Below are 16,416 nucleotides of genomic sequence, written 5' to 3'. Positions count from 1 at the left end.
CACCGTCCTTGTTACGTCTCCCTGCAGGGCGCCTTCACAAGGGCTCAGCGTGAATTAACTCCTTGATTCCACATTGTGCCCCCAGCGGGCACCCAGCTTCCCACCCACCCTCTCTCCCTTCACGAGTGATCACCACCACCACCACCATCTCACCACGGGTGAGAAATGCACAGTGGGGGGCAGGCGGAGGAGGGTGAGGGAGGCGCTGAGAGAAGCCTGCACCTCCTGGAGGGCTCACCCGCCACCCAGAGTCCCCCCACCCCCCAAAGGAAGGAAGGGCCCCCAGGCCCTCCTGGGGCAGAACGTGTGTCACAGAAACTACCCCTCCTTGTTGCTTTCTGCGGAAGGCCTGTGACGGGTTCACTGAGGTGTCTGGGTCAAGTCTGCTGTGTCTGTGTGGTGGCTGAGTGCCTGTGTGTTTCTGAGTGTGTCTGCGTGTCTTTCTATCTGTGTCTCTGTGTGAGAGTGTGTGTCGGTAAGTGTGTGTGTGTGTGTGTGTGTGACTGTACCCTGAGGTGCCTCTCTGTCTGACCGTGTGGTCTGTGCCCGCGCCTACCCAAGGGCAGGTCCTGACTCTGAAGTGACCATTGTGGCTGACTGAGGTCAAGATACCTTCCCATGTTTGGAGGCTCCAGAGTGAAGAAGCAGTGGTCAGCACTTGTGGTTTTGCCCTGTGCTATTTTTAAAGTTAAAAAAAAAACAAACAAGCGGAAACTCACTGCCACTTGATAGCTAGGTCAGATTTAGATAAAGTCTGGGCCCAGAGCTGCAGGTGGCTGGCTGATGTGACAGGGTGGGCTGGAGAGACCCCACGGCTGGTCCTGGGTCTGCGGAGCCCCGTGGTGCCCACAGCAACGGAGACCTCTCTGCCTTCCGTGGGGAGGATGCTGCGCCCTCTGGGCAGTGACCTGTGAGGTTGGTTCATCGTCCGCATTTACAGATGAGGCCCCTGGGGCCACTCATTGGCCCAAGGTCACTTCAACAGTGAGCAGTAGGGTTGGGGTTTGAACCTGGTTCTTCTGCCCCCGAAGCCCCCTCTCTCTGCACAACTCTGCGTACCACTGCCTCCTCCCACCCCCAGTTCTTTGTCTTCAACCAGGTGCTTCATAGTGAGGGCTGAGCCAGCCGTTGGCTTGTTTAACCACCGATTTTCCATGAAGAACATGGTTTCCTTCAGAAAGATCGATTAAGACAAAGTCCTTGCAGAGAAAAACGTTCCCTGAGGCATCTTGCAATATTAGTGTAACCCACGCTGTTAACCACTTCCTCACTGTATCAGGGACTCTGGCTTTTTATATCTGTAGAAAATGTAGAACACATTAGAGGGCCCCCTCCTGAAACCCATGTCTCCTCACAGCCTACCTGTGGGTCAAGCCACCCCACCTCGGCCTCCTGCACTGTCAGCTCCATGTGTAATTTAGAACATGGGGCTTTGACCTTGAATATCTTGAGTGTGTATTAATGTGTATGTGTTTTCCCTTAAGACTGAACACATGCAGTGGTCTTCATCATTGGAAACAAACCCAAGGGCCCAGGGACTCTACTCCTCACGATGGTGAGGGTTCAACCATCATGAACCTGTTCATTCCCACCATTGCTGACCTCCAGGCACTGGGTTGGTTGGTGTTTTACTTTTATTACTGCTTAAGCCTGGAGTTAGGACTTGCCCTGGTTAACAGATGCTGAAGCTCAGAGCAAGTCTTTGACTGGAGACCCACAGAGCCCCTCTGTGCCTTAAACCCCCTCATCTGTAAAATCGGGTGATAATTCCCCCTGCCTAGTGGGATGATTGTGAGGCTTAAGTAAATTGTGTGGGTCCATGCCCAGTCATGTCCAACTCTCTGTGACCCCGTGGACTGTAGCCCACCAGGCTCCTCTGTTCATAGAATTCTCCAGGCAAGAATACTGGAGTGGGTAGCCATTCCCCTCTCCAGAGGATCTTCCCAACCCAGGAATCGATCTGGACCCTTCTACTTTCTTCCTGGGGTCCTGAGCACAGTACGCTCTGAAGCCTGACTGTCTGAAGCCACAGGCTATTTCCGCCTCTGATAAGATTTTTGTGCTTGGCTAAGTTGCTCGTTTCCCTATTTCTTTATTTCTGTGTTTATCAAATGGTGACAGTAACAGCTGCTAAGGTACACAGCTATTGTGAGGACCCAATGAGATAAAACAAGATTAACTCAAGTTAATCGAAGTCCCCAGTCAATGGCCGTTCTGGTGCTCGCTTCGGCAGCACATATACTAAAATTGGAACGGTACAGAGAAGATTAGCATGGCCCCTGCGCAAGGATGACACGCAAATTCGTGAAGCGTTCCATATTTTTGCACATGTACACCCGGGGCGGATTCATGTCAATGTATGGCAAAACCAACCAATATATTAATGTAAGGTAATTTGCCTCCAATAAAATAAATTAAAATAAAAAAAAATGGCCGTTCTGCTACTGTTGTTAGAGGTGGCATTGTGAGTAATGGCAGTGATGCCAACAATCCCGCCCTGGTTATCTCGGAGTCCGTGGTGGGCCCCAGCCTATGTCTGAGCTGGAGGGAGGGGTTGACCCACAGAGGACAGGCCCCCGGATCCTACCCTGCTCATCTAAACTCTTCTGCCCTGGGCGGAAGATCCAATCCCACCAACTGTCCAGGCTCAGAGACCCACTGCCCAGGACCTAGCAACCACCACCTGCCTTCTTAGAGAGAAAATGCTCCCAGAGACCTAAAGACTTTATGGAGACTTACAATGACTGCTGATACAATTTACTCGCAGGATGACTGTGTTTCCATCACCTTCTAGGTGGGCATCTATTTTAAAGTGTGACTCTATCTTAACCGAGCCAGGAAAGCTTGCTATTTACGAAATCCTCAGGAGGCGGTGGGATGCACCCACCTTTTGTGGAGTCCTCTTCTCGGAGGACAGTTCTGATTTTTGTCCCTGCTCAACCACCGTCAACTCTTTGTCTCAATATGCAGCCTTAGTTCAGGCTTCCCTGGTAACTCAGATGGTAAAGAATCTGCCTGCAGGAGACCCGGCTTCCAACCCTGGGTTGGGAAGATCCCCTGGAGAAGGACATGGCAACCCACTCCAGTGTTCTCGCCTGGAGGATTTCAAGAACAGAGGAGCCTGGTGGGCTACAGTCCATGGGATTGCAAAGAACTGGACTGCATGACTCACACACACACGCACACACATGCACAACCTTAGTTCATAGTCAGGACTGAAGATCACTCTGTCTACTGCCCTCACTTCACAGGTGAGAAACCTGAGGCCCAGGGAGACTCAGTCAAGGCCACACAGCATGTTGATGTGATATTGATCAGCCCTGACCTCCCAGATGCCTGTGGGCACTCGGGGGAAGGGTCCTGGGACTCCTGGAAGAAGGGGTCTCTGGGCTGAGCCGGGCATGGGAGACTAGACTTCGGGCTCTGAGTCTGCTCTCTCTTGCAGGGTGGCTCCGCACTCTCCCCTGCCACCGTCATCAGGCCAGAGAGGGCTCGGCAACAGGCAGCTGCTTTGGCAAAGGAGGTTGGCTGCCCCAGCTCGTCCGTCCAAGAAATGGTGTCCTGCCTCCGCCAGGAGCCGGCCCACATCCTCAATGATGCCCAGACCAAGGTGGGCACTCGTGTGTGAGTTGGGGAGGGAGGGATCGTTTACAAATGGAAACCGGGCCAGAAAGGAGACAGGACCCACCCAAGGCCACGCAGTAGGCTGGTGCCCAGCTGGAGCTGCCCCACCCTCTTCCCGAGTTGTGCCTGGGCTGCAGTACGTCATGGACCAAACTCAGGTCCTGAGGATCGACTGGTCTCTGTGCATTAGACTTTGTCTGTTCTATGGGGATAATGGGGTTTCCCAGGTGGCTCAGTGGTAAAGAATCCACCTGCCAGTGCAGGAGACCCGGGTTTGATCCCTGGGTTGGGAAGATTCCCCTGGAGGAGGAAATGGCAACCCACTCCAGGATTCTTGCCTGGGGGATGCCATAGACAGAAGAGCCTGCTGGGCTACAGTCCATGGGGTCCCAAAGACTCAGACACGAGCATGCATGCAGCATGGGGTTAATAATGGGAATCTTACAGAGTAGGAGAAGAAAATGAAGTGTAAAGGGTCTTGCTGGGATCATGGTGTCACCCGGTCAGGTCACAGTAACAGGTACTGAGTACTGTGGGCAGGGCTGCAGTGCAGTGCAGTGCCCCTTAGACATGGCAGCTGTGTGCTTCTTCTCCAATGTATAAAGATGGTGCTCACAGCCCCCAGGCTCCCTGCCTGGCCCTGATATTGACAAAGGGACTCTAGAAAGAATAGCTTGTCATCTGAGCTGAGGCTTTAATCCCTTCCGCAGCAGGCCTGGACTCATGGACCTGGAGCAGGTCTTATCCTCAGCTCCTCCAAATATGGGCTAATCGGATCGTGACTAAAGCTGATGAATCTCTCCTGTCATGTCCTGCCTTTGGCCACCACCACGATCAATATCTCTTACAGGCTCAGGCTTACCCATTCCTCCCAGTGGATCTGTTGTCACCTCGGTGGGAGGTTCTGGGATGCTCCCCTAGGGACTAGTCACTGCTCTGAGTAAGACTTGCCATCCTGACCCCGGGCACTGTGGCTTGGTGTCCTGCCTGCTTGCTGTTCTGGCCATGTTACTGTTATTTCCCAGTAGAGCTTTGGGTGAATAGCCAGCATTGGTGTTCATTATGGTTAACACTTGATTAAGCGAAGCAACTGTGTTGTGCTTGGTGGCTCAGTCGTGTCTGACTCTTTGTGACCCTTTGGACTGTAGCCTGCCAGGCTCCCCTGTCCATGGGATTTTTCAGGCAAGAATACTGGAGTGGGTTGCTATTTCCTTCTCCAGGGGATCTTCTCTACCCAGGCATTGAACCCTCATCTCCTGCATTGGCAGGAGAGCCACCTGGGAAGCCCCTGGCAAAGCGATACAACTGGCTATTTCAGTATCAGTCTTTAAGGATGAAGTCTGTATAAACCATGACACCCCTTTGCACCTGATGCAGCTCCTGGCTGTGAGTGGTCCTTTCCACTACTGGGGTCCGGTGGTCGACGGCCAGTACCTCCGAGAGGCCCCAGCCCAAGCACTGCAGAGGGCCCCACGGGTCAAGGTGGATCTGCTCATCGGAAGTTCTCAGGACGACGGGCTCATCAACAGAGCCAAGGCCGTGAAGGTAGGTGGGAGGGGCACGTGGCCCAGTGACTCTGGACCTAAGCAAGGCCTTGGTCAAGAGTCATGGACTTGCTTGCTTATATTTTCAAGACAGTCACTGAAAAACTACATGTGCAAAAGCTCTGTAAGGAATTTAGGAGACGGCAGTGGGGTGGGTCAGAAATAAGATGCCTGCTGTGCTGTGAGCAGCTCTGATACCGATACACGCAGAAACGACATCTGTGAGTGCTCGAATCACAGTGGGGGCCGCCAGCGAGGCTGGCTCAAGAGCTCTGTGGCATCAGGGTTCCAGGCTGTGCGCACCCTTTGCACCCACGAAGGATGCTCATCCCACGGAGGCTGGGAGAAGGAGAGGCGGGTGGATGAAGGGAGTCTGGCAGGGAAGCCCAAACGTGAGCCTTGTGGTGGCTTGTTGGAGACACAGCAAAGTGTGAGGGACTCGCGGGGTCATTTATCTGCCTGAGCATACGCTTCCTGCTCAGACCAGAGAAGCCATCACTTCTCACTGGGATGTGGCCGCCCCCGGGAAGGGGTTGGGCACCCTGGCCCCTGGCCCAGCCCCCTTTCCCTGTCCAGCTGCTCCTGATCACCCTCTAGGCTGTCAGCCTGGGATGGTGGTCCCAACGCATGACACACACAGAGGACAGACACTCAGTGTTGGCTCAGTCTGCCTTTGCTGACTATAAGGCAGTATCGTTGGAATTAATAACAGCAAATAAGGATCATTAACACAACCAAATGGGATCTCTCATCCTTTGGATTATTCTATTCCCTTTGGTAATCTACCTCCCATGGGGGAATCTACCTTAGAGCAAAAGAAAAAAAATGCAAATTACCATTTTGAGATGAGATATATCAATATATAAAGGTATTAATCACAGCATTAATTGTTATAGCAAAACATTGGAAGCAACTTGAATATCCATGAATAGGGAAATGGTTAAATGAATGAAGATACACACGAACTACTGGATATATGTAATGTAGATTGTAAAAAGAATGAACCAGGTACATCTCTCCCATCTTGAGGATGCCTGTGATACGTTGTTGAATGGAAAACAAAAGTCAGAACCCAGACGAGTGTGAAATTAAGCTAGTATTGGTGTATTTGAAAAAACAGTGTATATCTGTAAATATGTAAGTGTGTATAATTGTATATATTTCTTTATGAAAGGAACACAGCAAGCAGTTAACATGGACAATCTCAGGAGGTGCATCCGTGTGAAAAAGAATTTTCATAACACTATGAACTTAGTATTATGAACATTGCTAACATACATATGTACACATTATCTATAACATATGCACGTATATGTGTGCCTATACAGGTATGTATCGGCTTCTCTGGTGGCTCAGTGGTAAAGAATCCACCTGCCAATGCAGGCGATGTGGGTTCGATCCCTGGTCCAGGAAGATCCCCTGGAGAAGGAAATGGCTACCTACTCTAGGATTCTTGTCTGGAGAACCCCATGGAGCCTAGTGTGCTACAGCCCATGGGGTTGCAGTCGGACACGACTTAGTGACTGAACAACAATACCATATATATGTGAATAAACAGAGAGCCGTGTGTGTGTGTGTGTGTGTGTGTGTGTGTGTCTGTGTGTGTGTGTGTCTGTGTGTGTGTGTCTGTGTGTGTGTGTGTGTGTGTGTCTGTGTGTGTGTGTGTCTGTGTGTGTGTGTCTGTGTGTGTGTGTGTCTGTGTGTGTCTGTGTGTGTGTGTGTGTGTGTGTGTGTGTGTGTCTGTGTGTGTGTGTGTCTGTGTGTGTGTGTCTGTGTGTGTGTGTGTCTGTGTGTGTCTGTGTGTGTGTGTGTGTGTGTGTGTCTGTGTGTGTGTGTGTGTGTCTGTGTGTGTGTGTGTCTGTGTGTGTGTGTCTGTGTGTGTGTGTGTCTGTGTGTGTCTGTGTGTGTGTGTGTGTGTGTCTGTGTGTGTGTGTGTCTGTGTGTGTGTGTGTGTGTCTGTGTGTGTCTGTGTGTGTCTGTGTGTGTGTGTGTGTCTGTGTGTGTGTGTGTCTGTGTGTGTGTGTCTGTGTGTGTGTGTGTGTGTGTCTGTGTGTGTCTGTGTGTGTGTGTGTGTGTGTCTGTGTGTGTCTGTGTGTGTGTGTGTGTCTGTGTGTGTGTGTGTCTGTGTGTGTGTGTGTGTCTGTGTGTGTGTGTGTGTGTGTCTGTGTGTGTGTGTGTATTGGGAGGTGGCAAACAACAAAGCTTGGTCACTATCGGCTTCCATTGCTGACTCACAGCCATGGAGAAGGAATTTTGCCTCTGATCCATCTCTACACTTTTCTGCCAAGCACCCATCTATGACTCAGCTCTTTATTTCAAGGGTCTGCAACTTGGTTATGAACCAGACTGATGGTTTCACTGAGGAAACGCTGAAACAAGGCCTCTCTCCACCACTAGCCCTGAGCTTTTCTTTAAAGCGGTGGCTCTTCAGATTACTTTTGATCAAGTCTGTCATCAGTTAAAAAGTAGTAAGCTTAGTCATTCTAGTATAAATAATATGCATGCATAGTTCTATACTAATTGTTATAAAAGATTCACAAACACAGAACGTTTTAAAGCATGAGAAGGAAATGAATGTCCTTGCTTGCTGCACGCTCTACATACTCCATGTGGGAGACTGTGCCCTACAGCACGGGCAAGATGGAGAGACGTGCCCATCGGCCCTGGATTCCCTTCCGTGCAATTCCTCGTTTCACATGACCCGGCAGGGGAGGACATGGGAAGCTTTGTGCAGGAGATATTCTATCCTTGAAGCCCTGAGTCTTTGGACATGCACTGAAAATGCATCCTAGCCCATTTCCAACCTTAGAGAGAGGGGAAGAACTGCGTTCCTGGGAGCCTAGGGAGCATCCTAACAGGCGAGGGGAAGCAGCCCCGGCAGCAAATTCCTAGACACCCCCAACTCCTGGTGGAAAAGTCATCCATCCACTGGAACTGGGGGAGGGGAGCTTTTATTTATTAATTTCTAACCTTGATAGTATATTAAAAAGCAAAGACATTACTTTGCCAACCAAGGTCCGTCTAGTCAAGGCAATGGTTTTTCCCGTGGTCATGTATGGATGTGAGAGTTGGACTGTGAAGAAAGCTGATCACCGAAGAATCGATGCTTTTGAACTGTGGTGTTGGAGAAGACTCTTGAGAGTTCCTTATACTGCAAGGAGATCAATCCTGGATGTTCACTGGAGGGACTGATGCTAAAGCTGAAACTCCAATACTTTGGCCACCTCATGCGACGAGTTGACTCACTGGAAAAGACTCTGACGCTGGGAAAGGTTGGGGGCGGGAGGAGAAGGGGACGACGGAGAATGAGATGGATGGATGGCATCACCGACTCTGTGGACATGAGTTTGAGTGTACTCCGGGAGTTGGTGATGGACAGGGAGGCCTGGCGTGCTGTAATCCATGGGGTCGTGGAGAGTCGGACACGACTGAGCGACTGAACTGAACTGAACTGAAGCTTTTTATTTTATATTGGAGAGTAACAGATTAATGATGTTGTGAGAATTTCAGGTGGACAGCGAAGGGACTCAGCCATACATATATATCCATTCTCCCTGAAACTCCCCTCCCATCCAGACTGCCGCATGACATTGAGCAGAGTTCCCTGTGTTCTACAGTGGGTCCTTGTTGGCTGTCTTAAATATAGCAGTGTGGACACATTGATCCCCAGGGGGTGATGACAGCCCAGTGTAAGAGGATGGTCTGCGGCTGCCTTGGTCTTTCCTCTCCCAGCAGCATCTTTGGATTTTGCCAGCTCTGCCCTGACTCTCAGAGCCCCCATGGCAGGGAGCCCAGATCCAGAGGACTGGGAACCCTCCCCAGGAATGTGTTTCCATTCCTCTCATTGAATTTCCCTTAGAGGCTTTCAAAAAGCTGTTTCCTTGGTCCACTTGCAAAGAAAGATGGTGTCTGCTGACGAGAGCTCTCTGCCCACATCAGGGGGCGGGTGGGGGCCAGGCTCCGGATCAGGGAACTGGCTGGGAGGTCGGGGTGGAGTAGCACCCGGCTCTGTTCCGGTCTCTGCTTGTATCCAAACCCCATCCCAGCCAGTGCTCCCTTAGCGCCTTTGCTCTGCTAGACTGTCCCCGTCTTACTTCCCTTCTGTGTTTGTCCTCCTGTGAACAGGCGCTAGTGCAGCCATTGGCAGGGTCTTGGGAGACTATGTCCCCCTGGGAACTCACCCAGGGGATGACTGGAAAATTGGGAGGGAGAAGGATGCAGTAACAGTCAGGCTTGGGGCCAAATGGACACTTGCAGAGCCATCACGTGTACATGCTTGCATCTCCTGGACTGACCTGTACCTCCAGCCCGACTCTCTATCTCCCACCCAGGCTTTTCCCTTGAACCCTAGACTGGCTTAGCCCAGGGTCTACTTGGCATCCTCACTTAGAGATCTCATCACTTCTCACTCTTAACCCAGCCAAAGGAACTGCTGATTCCACTGATGCCCGCCCCCGGCCCCAACCAGCTTGTCCTCCACTGTCTTCACCATCGTAATAAACAGCAACTCCTGCTTCTGCAGGCGCAGGCTCCAAACCTCTCTTTCTTGCTCCCAGCTTTCCATCAGCACGTCTGTGTGGCTTTATCCTCAGAATGTTTCCAGCCCTCTGTCCTCACCACTTCTGCCTTCACCCTGACCCATGCCATCATCTTTCTCCAGGATTTTTATAATGGCCCCCAACCATCGTCCGTCTTCTGATTTTGCCTCTTACGAGGTATAAGAACCACAGTGGCTGGAGCAATCCTTCACAGGATAAGTCAGATCCCTTCACTCCTCAGAGTCCTCCAGTGGCCTCAGCTCACACAGGGGAAAAGCCCCAGTGGGTCATGGCCACTGTCTGATGCAGTCTTTGACCTCATCTCCCTCTCGCTCCCTGCGCTTCAGCCCAACTGGTCCCCGTGGTAGTCCTCAGATCTGCCGAGCACACTCCCACCTCAGCATCTCGGCCCTTTCCGTTCCCTCTTCTGGAATGTTCTTTGGCTGTGCTGGTTCTTTGTTGCGGGGTGCAGGCTTCTCTAGCTGTGGCTTGTTGGCTTAGTAGCTCTGTGGCATGTGGGACCTTAAGTTCCTGACCCAGGATCGAACCCTCAAAGGTGGGTTCTTAACCACTAGACCATCTAGGATGTTCTTCTCAAGGTAACTCACTGCCTCACCTCCTTCAGGGTCTGTTTCTTCAGAAAGAACTTGCTGGACCACTCTGGTGGAGAGGGCACCACACCCCCAGCATTCTCTCTCACCCTTGTCCTGCTCTCCCTCCTCAGCACTTGTGCCCCTGAATGTCATCTGTTTGTCTGTCATATTTCATCCTCCACTAGAACGTGGGCACATGTAAGTCGCCCTGAGCTCATAGACTTTATCTGTTTTGCTTCCTGCTATATTTCTGGTGCCTATAAAAGTGACTGGTACACAGTAAGTGCTCGATAAATCTTTATTAGTTTGAAAGAACCAAAACCAATAATTCATCCCCAGCCAACCTTATGGATCAGGGATCATTATCACTAATTTTCCAATGAGAAACCAGTTCAGAGAGAAGTCAGAATTCAAATCCAAGTCTGTCCAACTCCAAAGGCACTCTTTCTATCCCAGCCTTCTGGGAAAAGCCAGGCTTCCCTTTATGAGCTTGCCGTCCACCAATAACAGCGTGCTCACACGGACAGGAACTCAGGTAGAATCAGGGCCACTCAACGCAAAGGGCTTTGCAGTTCCCCCTGCACTCTTCTTTTATCTCAGCCATAACGCTATAAGGTCCATGCTCATGAAGCAACATTTAACACCACTGTACTGAGGAAGAAGCATGTTTTCACAGCATTGATATTGTCCTAAGGTCACCCTGGGGCTTCCCTGGTGGCTCATGTGGTAAAGAGTCCACCTGCAATGCAGAAGACCTGGGTTCGATCCCTGGGTCAGGAAGATCCCTTGGCGGGGAAAATGGCAAGCCAGTCCAGTACTCCTGCCTGGAAAACCCCATGGACAGAGGAGCCTGGTGGGCTACAGTCCATGGGGTCACAAGGAGTCAGACACCACTGCGCGACTAAACATGCACGTGCGACGGGTCACCTAACTGGTCACTTGCAAAGCCGAGTCTCCACTGCAGGTCCCCAGCTCCAGCTGGGGGTGCTTTCTGTATTCAACTGCAGGAAGTTGGGGGGTGGAAATGTACTAGCACCATCTGCAGCCTACAGACAGATCATAGCCCAGAGGAGTCCTCAGAATCCTGCCCGACACAGAGCTGCCATGGACCAGCGTGGACACCCAAGAGGGAACCATGCTCCAGCTGCCCTGTGGATGTGGTGTTGAAGTTCCTCTTTTATTTCCAACAACGCTGCGCTCACTTGCCCTCCAGGTTACCCTGCCTTGTCTCAGCCTGCTCGTGACCTGCATTCAGGGTTGGGCTGTGGGTTTCTCCATTTACCCCTGGATGGCTTTATAGCACCTGAATCCAACTGCCGTTAGTCACGGAAAAGCCCAGGGTGGCATATCCCCAAGGACCTTCATCCCAGCAATTCCTTCTCCCCAATCCTCCCTCCATCTGTATCGGCCCCGCCTCTCCCACCCTGTCTGTGCTGAGAAGCAGGACAGATCCACTAGAACAGAGTCTCAAGCATGTTTTCCCAGCACAGAGACCTGTTTAATTAGTCATGCGACACTTAACAAGGTCACTTACTCTGCCCCCAACAGAGGGGTAGGTGTTTGGGACATAAATACAAGTTAAATTCCTGCCCTCGAGGAGCTCACAGTCAAGGAACAAAAAAGAAAATGAGCAAAAATAAATCATTAAAAGGCAGTTTGATACACACTGTTTGGAGAGACGGACAACTACTGTAGGACCTCTGCACAGTTGGGGAAGAAGGGGTCATTGGACCCACAGTGGTACTGACAGCAGAAGTGACCCAGTGATGATGGAACTGGCCAGTGCCCTGTCCCCCAAGCTGTCCATCAACAGAGCAGGAGAGTGTCCTGGTTGTCCATGGATTGTAATCAGGAGAATTTGAGCTCACTAGAGCCTGAGCCTCAGTTTTCCTATCTGTAAAATCGGGAGATTATCAGTACATATCCCCATAAAGATGTTGAAAGAAAAAAATACAGGCAGCAAGTAGCATGTGTCCAATAAATATTAGCTTTTCCCTTGATTCTTTAACTGTGCTATGACAATCAATATCAAAGCTATTGTCCCTAGTCCAGAGAATTATCCCAGGAAGGCAGGAATACAAAGAGTGTACGATCACTGAACTACCTCACCTGACCTGCGCCAGTTTTCCAAATCGTGGCAGATACATATACTTGCTTTCCTCTCGTTCCACCCTTGCATCAGTACCACCCAGAGCCCAACCCACAAACACACACCATCCAGCTTCCCAGGGAAAGTCACGAGAGAGGCAGATAGACGTCCCTCCCACCCCAAGTGAGCCCCCGGACTCACCCGTCCGTCACAGCAGCAGAGACCCAATAAATTCCCTCAGCCCAAAGAAGGTGGGTAGGGCTTCCAGCGAGTCCACGTGAAGACCCTCAGCCCCCAGCACCCCAGGCTGTCTGTGGCCCACCCGGGGAGCCTTAATGACACCGGCAGAGTTAACCACGTACCCGTGGTGCATCGGCACTCCCTGAGATGCCTGGGATGGCTCTGTTCACAGAGAACGATCTTATTTTCTGAAGTAGCAGCTTTCCATTGAAATTCTTCGTCAGTCACCGTGGTAGGGATTTTTCCCTCTTTCCTTTCTCTCTCTCTCCCCCTAACTGGTGAAACTGACAGTCTGCCTACATTAACCGGGCATTAATTTGCATGATCAAAAGCAGATTTGTTCCAAGAGGCAATGCTCTGCCTTCCCCTCCAAGCACGAGCATCTCCAAGGAAGGCGAGAAAAAAACCACAATTGGCCCCTGCCGCGTTGCCCCTGAGCTTAGTCGGGAGTTGGCCTCGTCCAGGAGCAGGTGGGGTGGGAGCCCTGCAGGGAGGGGGAGGGGAGGGCAGCCCATCTGAAAGTTGGAAAGTGGCACCTGGCAGCCCCAGGAGTTGGCATGAGCCCCAGCCCAGGAAAACCAAGCCTTTAGTGACAGATTACAGCATAGGGGCGTGCCAGAGTCTCAGGGAGCACATGGATTTCCTGCGGAGAGAGAGGGGGACTGCCGCGCCGAATCCCCGGCCCTTTGGGGTGAAGCAATGCGAGGGTGCGGATGCTAGACATCCTGGGGCCCTCTGGGGAGCCAGGACCCAGAATCAAAAAAAAGCAGGTCGGGAGTTCTTGCTTTAGCCATGCCGTGCAGGAAGCTGAACCAGTCTGAGAGCTAGCATCTCTTTAGTCTTTGAATGGGCACAGGGCAACCAACCTTGTAGTTAAGTGAGAACTTCTGGTTTTTTTTTTTTTCTTCTTTTAAAATTTATTTTTAATTGGAGGATAATTGCTTTACAATGTTGTGTTGCTTTCTGCCATGCAACAACATGAGTTAGCTATTTGTGTGTTTGTGTGTCTCCTCTCTCCTGAGCCTCCCTCCCACCCCTCTAGCTCATCACAGAGCACCGAGCTGAGCTCCCTGTGCTATACAGCAACTGCCCACTAGCTGGATATTTTACGCATGGTAGTACATATATTTCTATGCTACTCTGGGGAAGGAAATGGCAACCCCATCCAGTAGTCTTGCCTGGAGAATCCCATGGACAGGGGAGACTGGCGGGCTACAGTCCATGGGGTCGCAAGAGTCAGACACGACGGGGTGACTGAAGCACCACTGCACTGCTCTCTCAGTTCGCCCCACCCTCTCTGTTCCTCGCTGTGTCCACGTTTCTGTGTCCTGCATCTCTACATTGCATCTCTGTTCTTGCCCTGCAGATGGGTTCATCAGAACCATTTCCTTAGATTCCATATGTATACGTTACGGTATGGTATTTGTTTTTCTCTTTCTGACTGACTTCACTCTGTATACCAGGCTCTAAGTGCATCCACCTCAGTTCAGTTGACTCAACGCCATTCCCTTTTGCAGCTGAGTAATATTCCACTACGTATATATACCGCAGTCTTTTTATCCATTCATCTGTCGATGAACGTCTAGGTTCCTTCCATGTCCTGGCTATTGTTAATTGTGCTTCAATTAATATCGTGTTACATGTGTCTTTCTGAAGTATGGTTTTCTCAAGGTATATGCCCAGTAGTAGGATTACTGGGTCATAGGGTAGTTTTAGTCCTATTTTTTAAGGACTTCTAGGCAAAGGTGGCAGCACCCAACCGTGGGAGCTGGGCCGAGACTGCTGCACGCTGGTGCTGAAACCACCCGCCCCTCAGCATCATCACCCATCCGTGTCCCTAGTCTCAGTGTCCCCTGTGCTCTGTGAAGAGAAAACCAGGGATCAACAGGTTTGACTCATCCCCCCAAAACAGTAAAAATATTTTCTGACTGTGCCAGTAAAAGATAAATGTAAACCAGGCTGGATTCATTATTATTATTTTTTTAAGATTTTCTGATGCAGATTATTTTTTAAGTCGTTATTAAATTTGTTGCAATATTGCTTCTGTCTTATGTTTTGGATTTTTGGCCCTAGGTTGTGTGGGATCCGAGCTCCCCAGCCAGGGATGAACATATACCCACTGCATTGGAAGGTGAAGTCTTAAGCCACAGACAGCCAAGGAAGTCCCTGGATTCATTAGTATATGTTCATTATTATTATTATATTTATTTATTTTTTCTTCTGATTTAAAACAAAAATGAAAAGGAACATTTTATCATGGCCCCTACAGTTATGATGGGGCCTGGCAAGAGGTCTGCTGGAAGGTGAAGTCAGCCTTTGCTCTGGTCACTTCCACACCCAGTGGTCAGTGCAGGAGGGGTCAACACAAACTCTCTGAGGGCTCACCTCATGGCCCTGGGGAAACGTTGTAACCCCCTGCCCCCAGCCCCCAGCATGGAGATCAGGCTCCTTGTGGCAGTGGTGTGTACACAAAGGACATAGGAGTTTCAGATCATGGAATGTGCTCCGAGGAAAGCTGTAACATAACAGGAGAGGAAAGGAAGCAGCGGAGGAGAGCACTTTGCAGGGAGGTCAGGGCGGGGACTTCTGGTCCTGAGTGGTGAGAAGAGCCTGCCGTGAGTGGAGCCAGTTGAGGAGCTGGTACAAAGACCCCGGGGCAGGGCTGGTTTGGGGGCCGAGAAGGCCAGATGCTGCTAAACCCAGTGGGTGATGGAGGGAGCAGTAAGAGAGGAAAGCAGACCTGTTAGGCCATCTGAACAGTGAGTTGATTCTACTTGCAAGGGGCAGTTATCAGAAAGTTTAAGCTAGAAAATGATACTCCTGATCAGTGAATTTGAAGAGCATTCTGGCAGCTCTTTGGAAGAACAACTGTGGAAGGATAACAGAGGACTTAGAGACCAGACTGAGGTCCACGGTGAGGTCCGGGGGGCAAGCTGGTGCATCAGGTTAGGGTTAAAGACATGGGAGAGGTGAGACAGGCCCAGACTGGGGATACGTGCAGGATCAGCAGTTGGGTGGGTGCGCTGGGAGTTCAGAAGCGAGTTCAGAGCTATCGATACAGATCTGGAAGAAAACCAGGAAATCTTGATGTCACAGAAAGCCAAGAAAAGAACGTGTTTGTGAAAGGAAGCTGAGGTCAAGGGTAGAACGTCATTGGAACTGGTGTGAGATGAGGGCGGAGATCTGACCCCTGGACCTGACAAGATGTAGGTCCTGGGGGTCCTTGGTAAGGGCTGCCTCAGGGGGGTGAGGGGAAGGCCTGAGTGTTGAGGGTAGGCTGAGGAGGGAGTGAGGAGGCGGTCGTGTGCTTCCCAAACCCGCCCTCTTTCTGCTTCACCCCCATCTCCGCTGGACGCCAGCCCTCCACAGTTTCCATGACCACTTCATTCATTGACAAGTTACCTCTTCGACTTTACCAGGCTGTTCCGTGGGAAGGTCTGTGTCCTGTTCATTTCAAACCCCTCAGCTGCTGGCCAGAGTAGGTCTCGAACGTATGCCCATTACGTGAAGGAGGATGTGTGTCTCCAGGTGCCCTAGAGCTCTAGAGAATCCTGGGGGCGTTTGTCCATTCGCTTCTCCTGATTGCCTTTGCAGATGCTGCTCAGGGTCTCCCTCTCCTCCAGCGTGCGATGTCACAACCATTTTGCATAACTGCAAGGAGGGGAGAGCCAGGGGCTCCCGGGCTCCCTGCTGGGGCTTTGTGGAGCTGGGGACACCGACTGGCGATGAATCTTCTGCGGCCACACACAGAGCCAGGTCTGATCCCCACATTCAGTTCCCTAGGCCAC

The 16,416-nt window shown here is 51.1% G+C and overlaps 1 protein-coding gene and 1 non-coding gene across 2 annotated transcripts in view; both read left to right on the top strand.

The window, feature by feature from the left end:
- Positions 1–16,416, top strand: part of TG (thyroglobulin) — a 240,814-nt gene that overhangs the window by 196,305 nt on the left and 28,093 nt on the right. The window contains exons 42-43 of the mRNA XM_055431976.2: positions 3,446–3,610; positions 5,002–5,169. Of these exons, the coding sequence (XP_055287951.2) occupies positions 3,446–3,610; positions 5,002–5,169 (333 nt within the window). The remainder of the gene's footprint in view (positions 1–3,445; positions 3,611–5,001; positions 5,170–16,416) is intronic.
- Positions 2,218–2,324, top strand: LOC129560551 (U6 spliceosomal RNA). The gene has a single exon (XR_008686784.2). It is a non-coding gene; the product is annotated as a U6 spliceosomal RNA (small nuclear RNA).

Source organism: Moschus berezovskii, chromosome 16 (assembly GCF_049115385.1).
Source record: "Moschus berezovskii isolate FMDL1 chromosome 16, NW_MosBer_1.0, whole genome shotgun sequence".
Lineage (NCBI taxonomy): Eukaryota > Metazoa > Chordata > Mammalia > Artiodactyla > Moschidae > Moschus > Moschus berezovskii.
The sequence above is the reverse complement of the archived record's forward strand: the minus strand, read 5'-3'. Positions and strand labels throughout refer to the sequence as shown.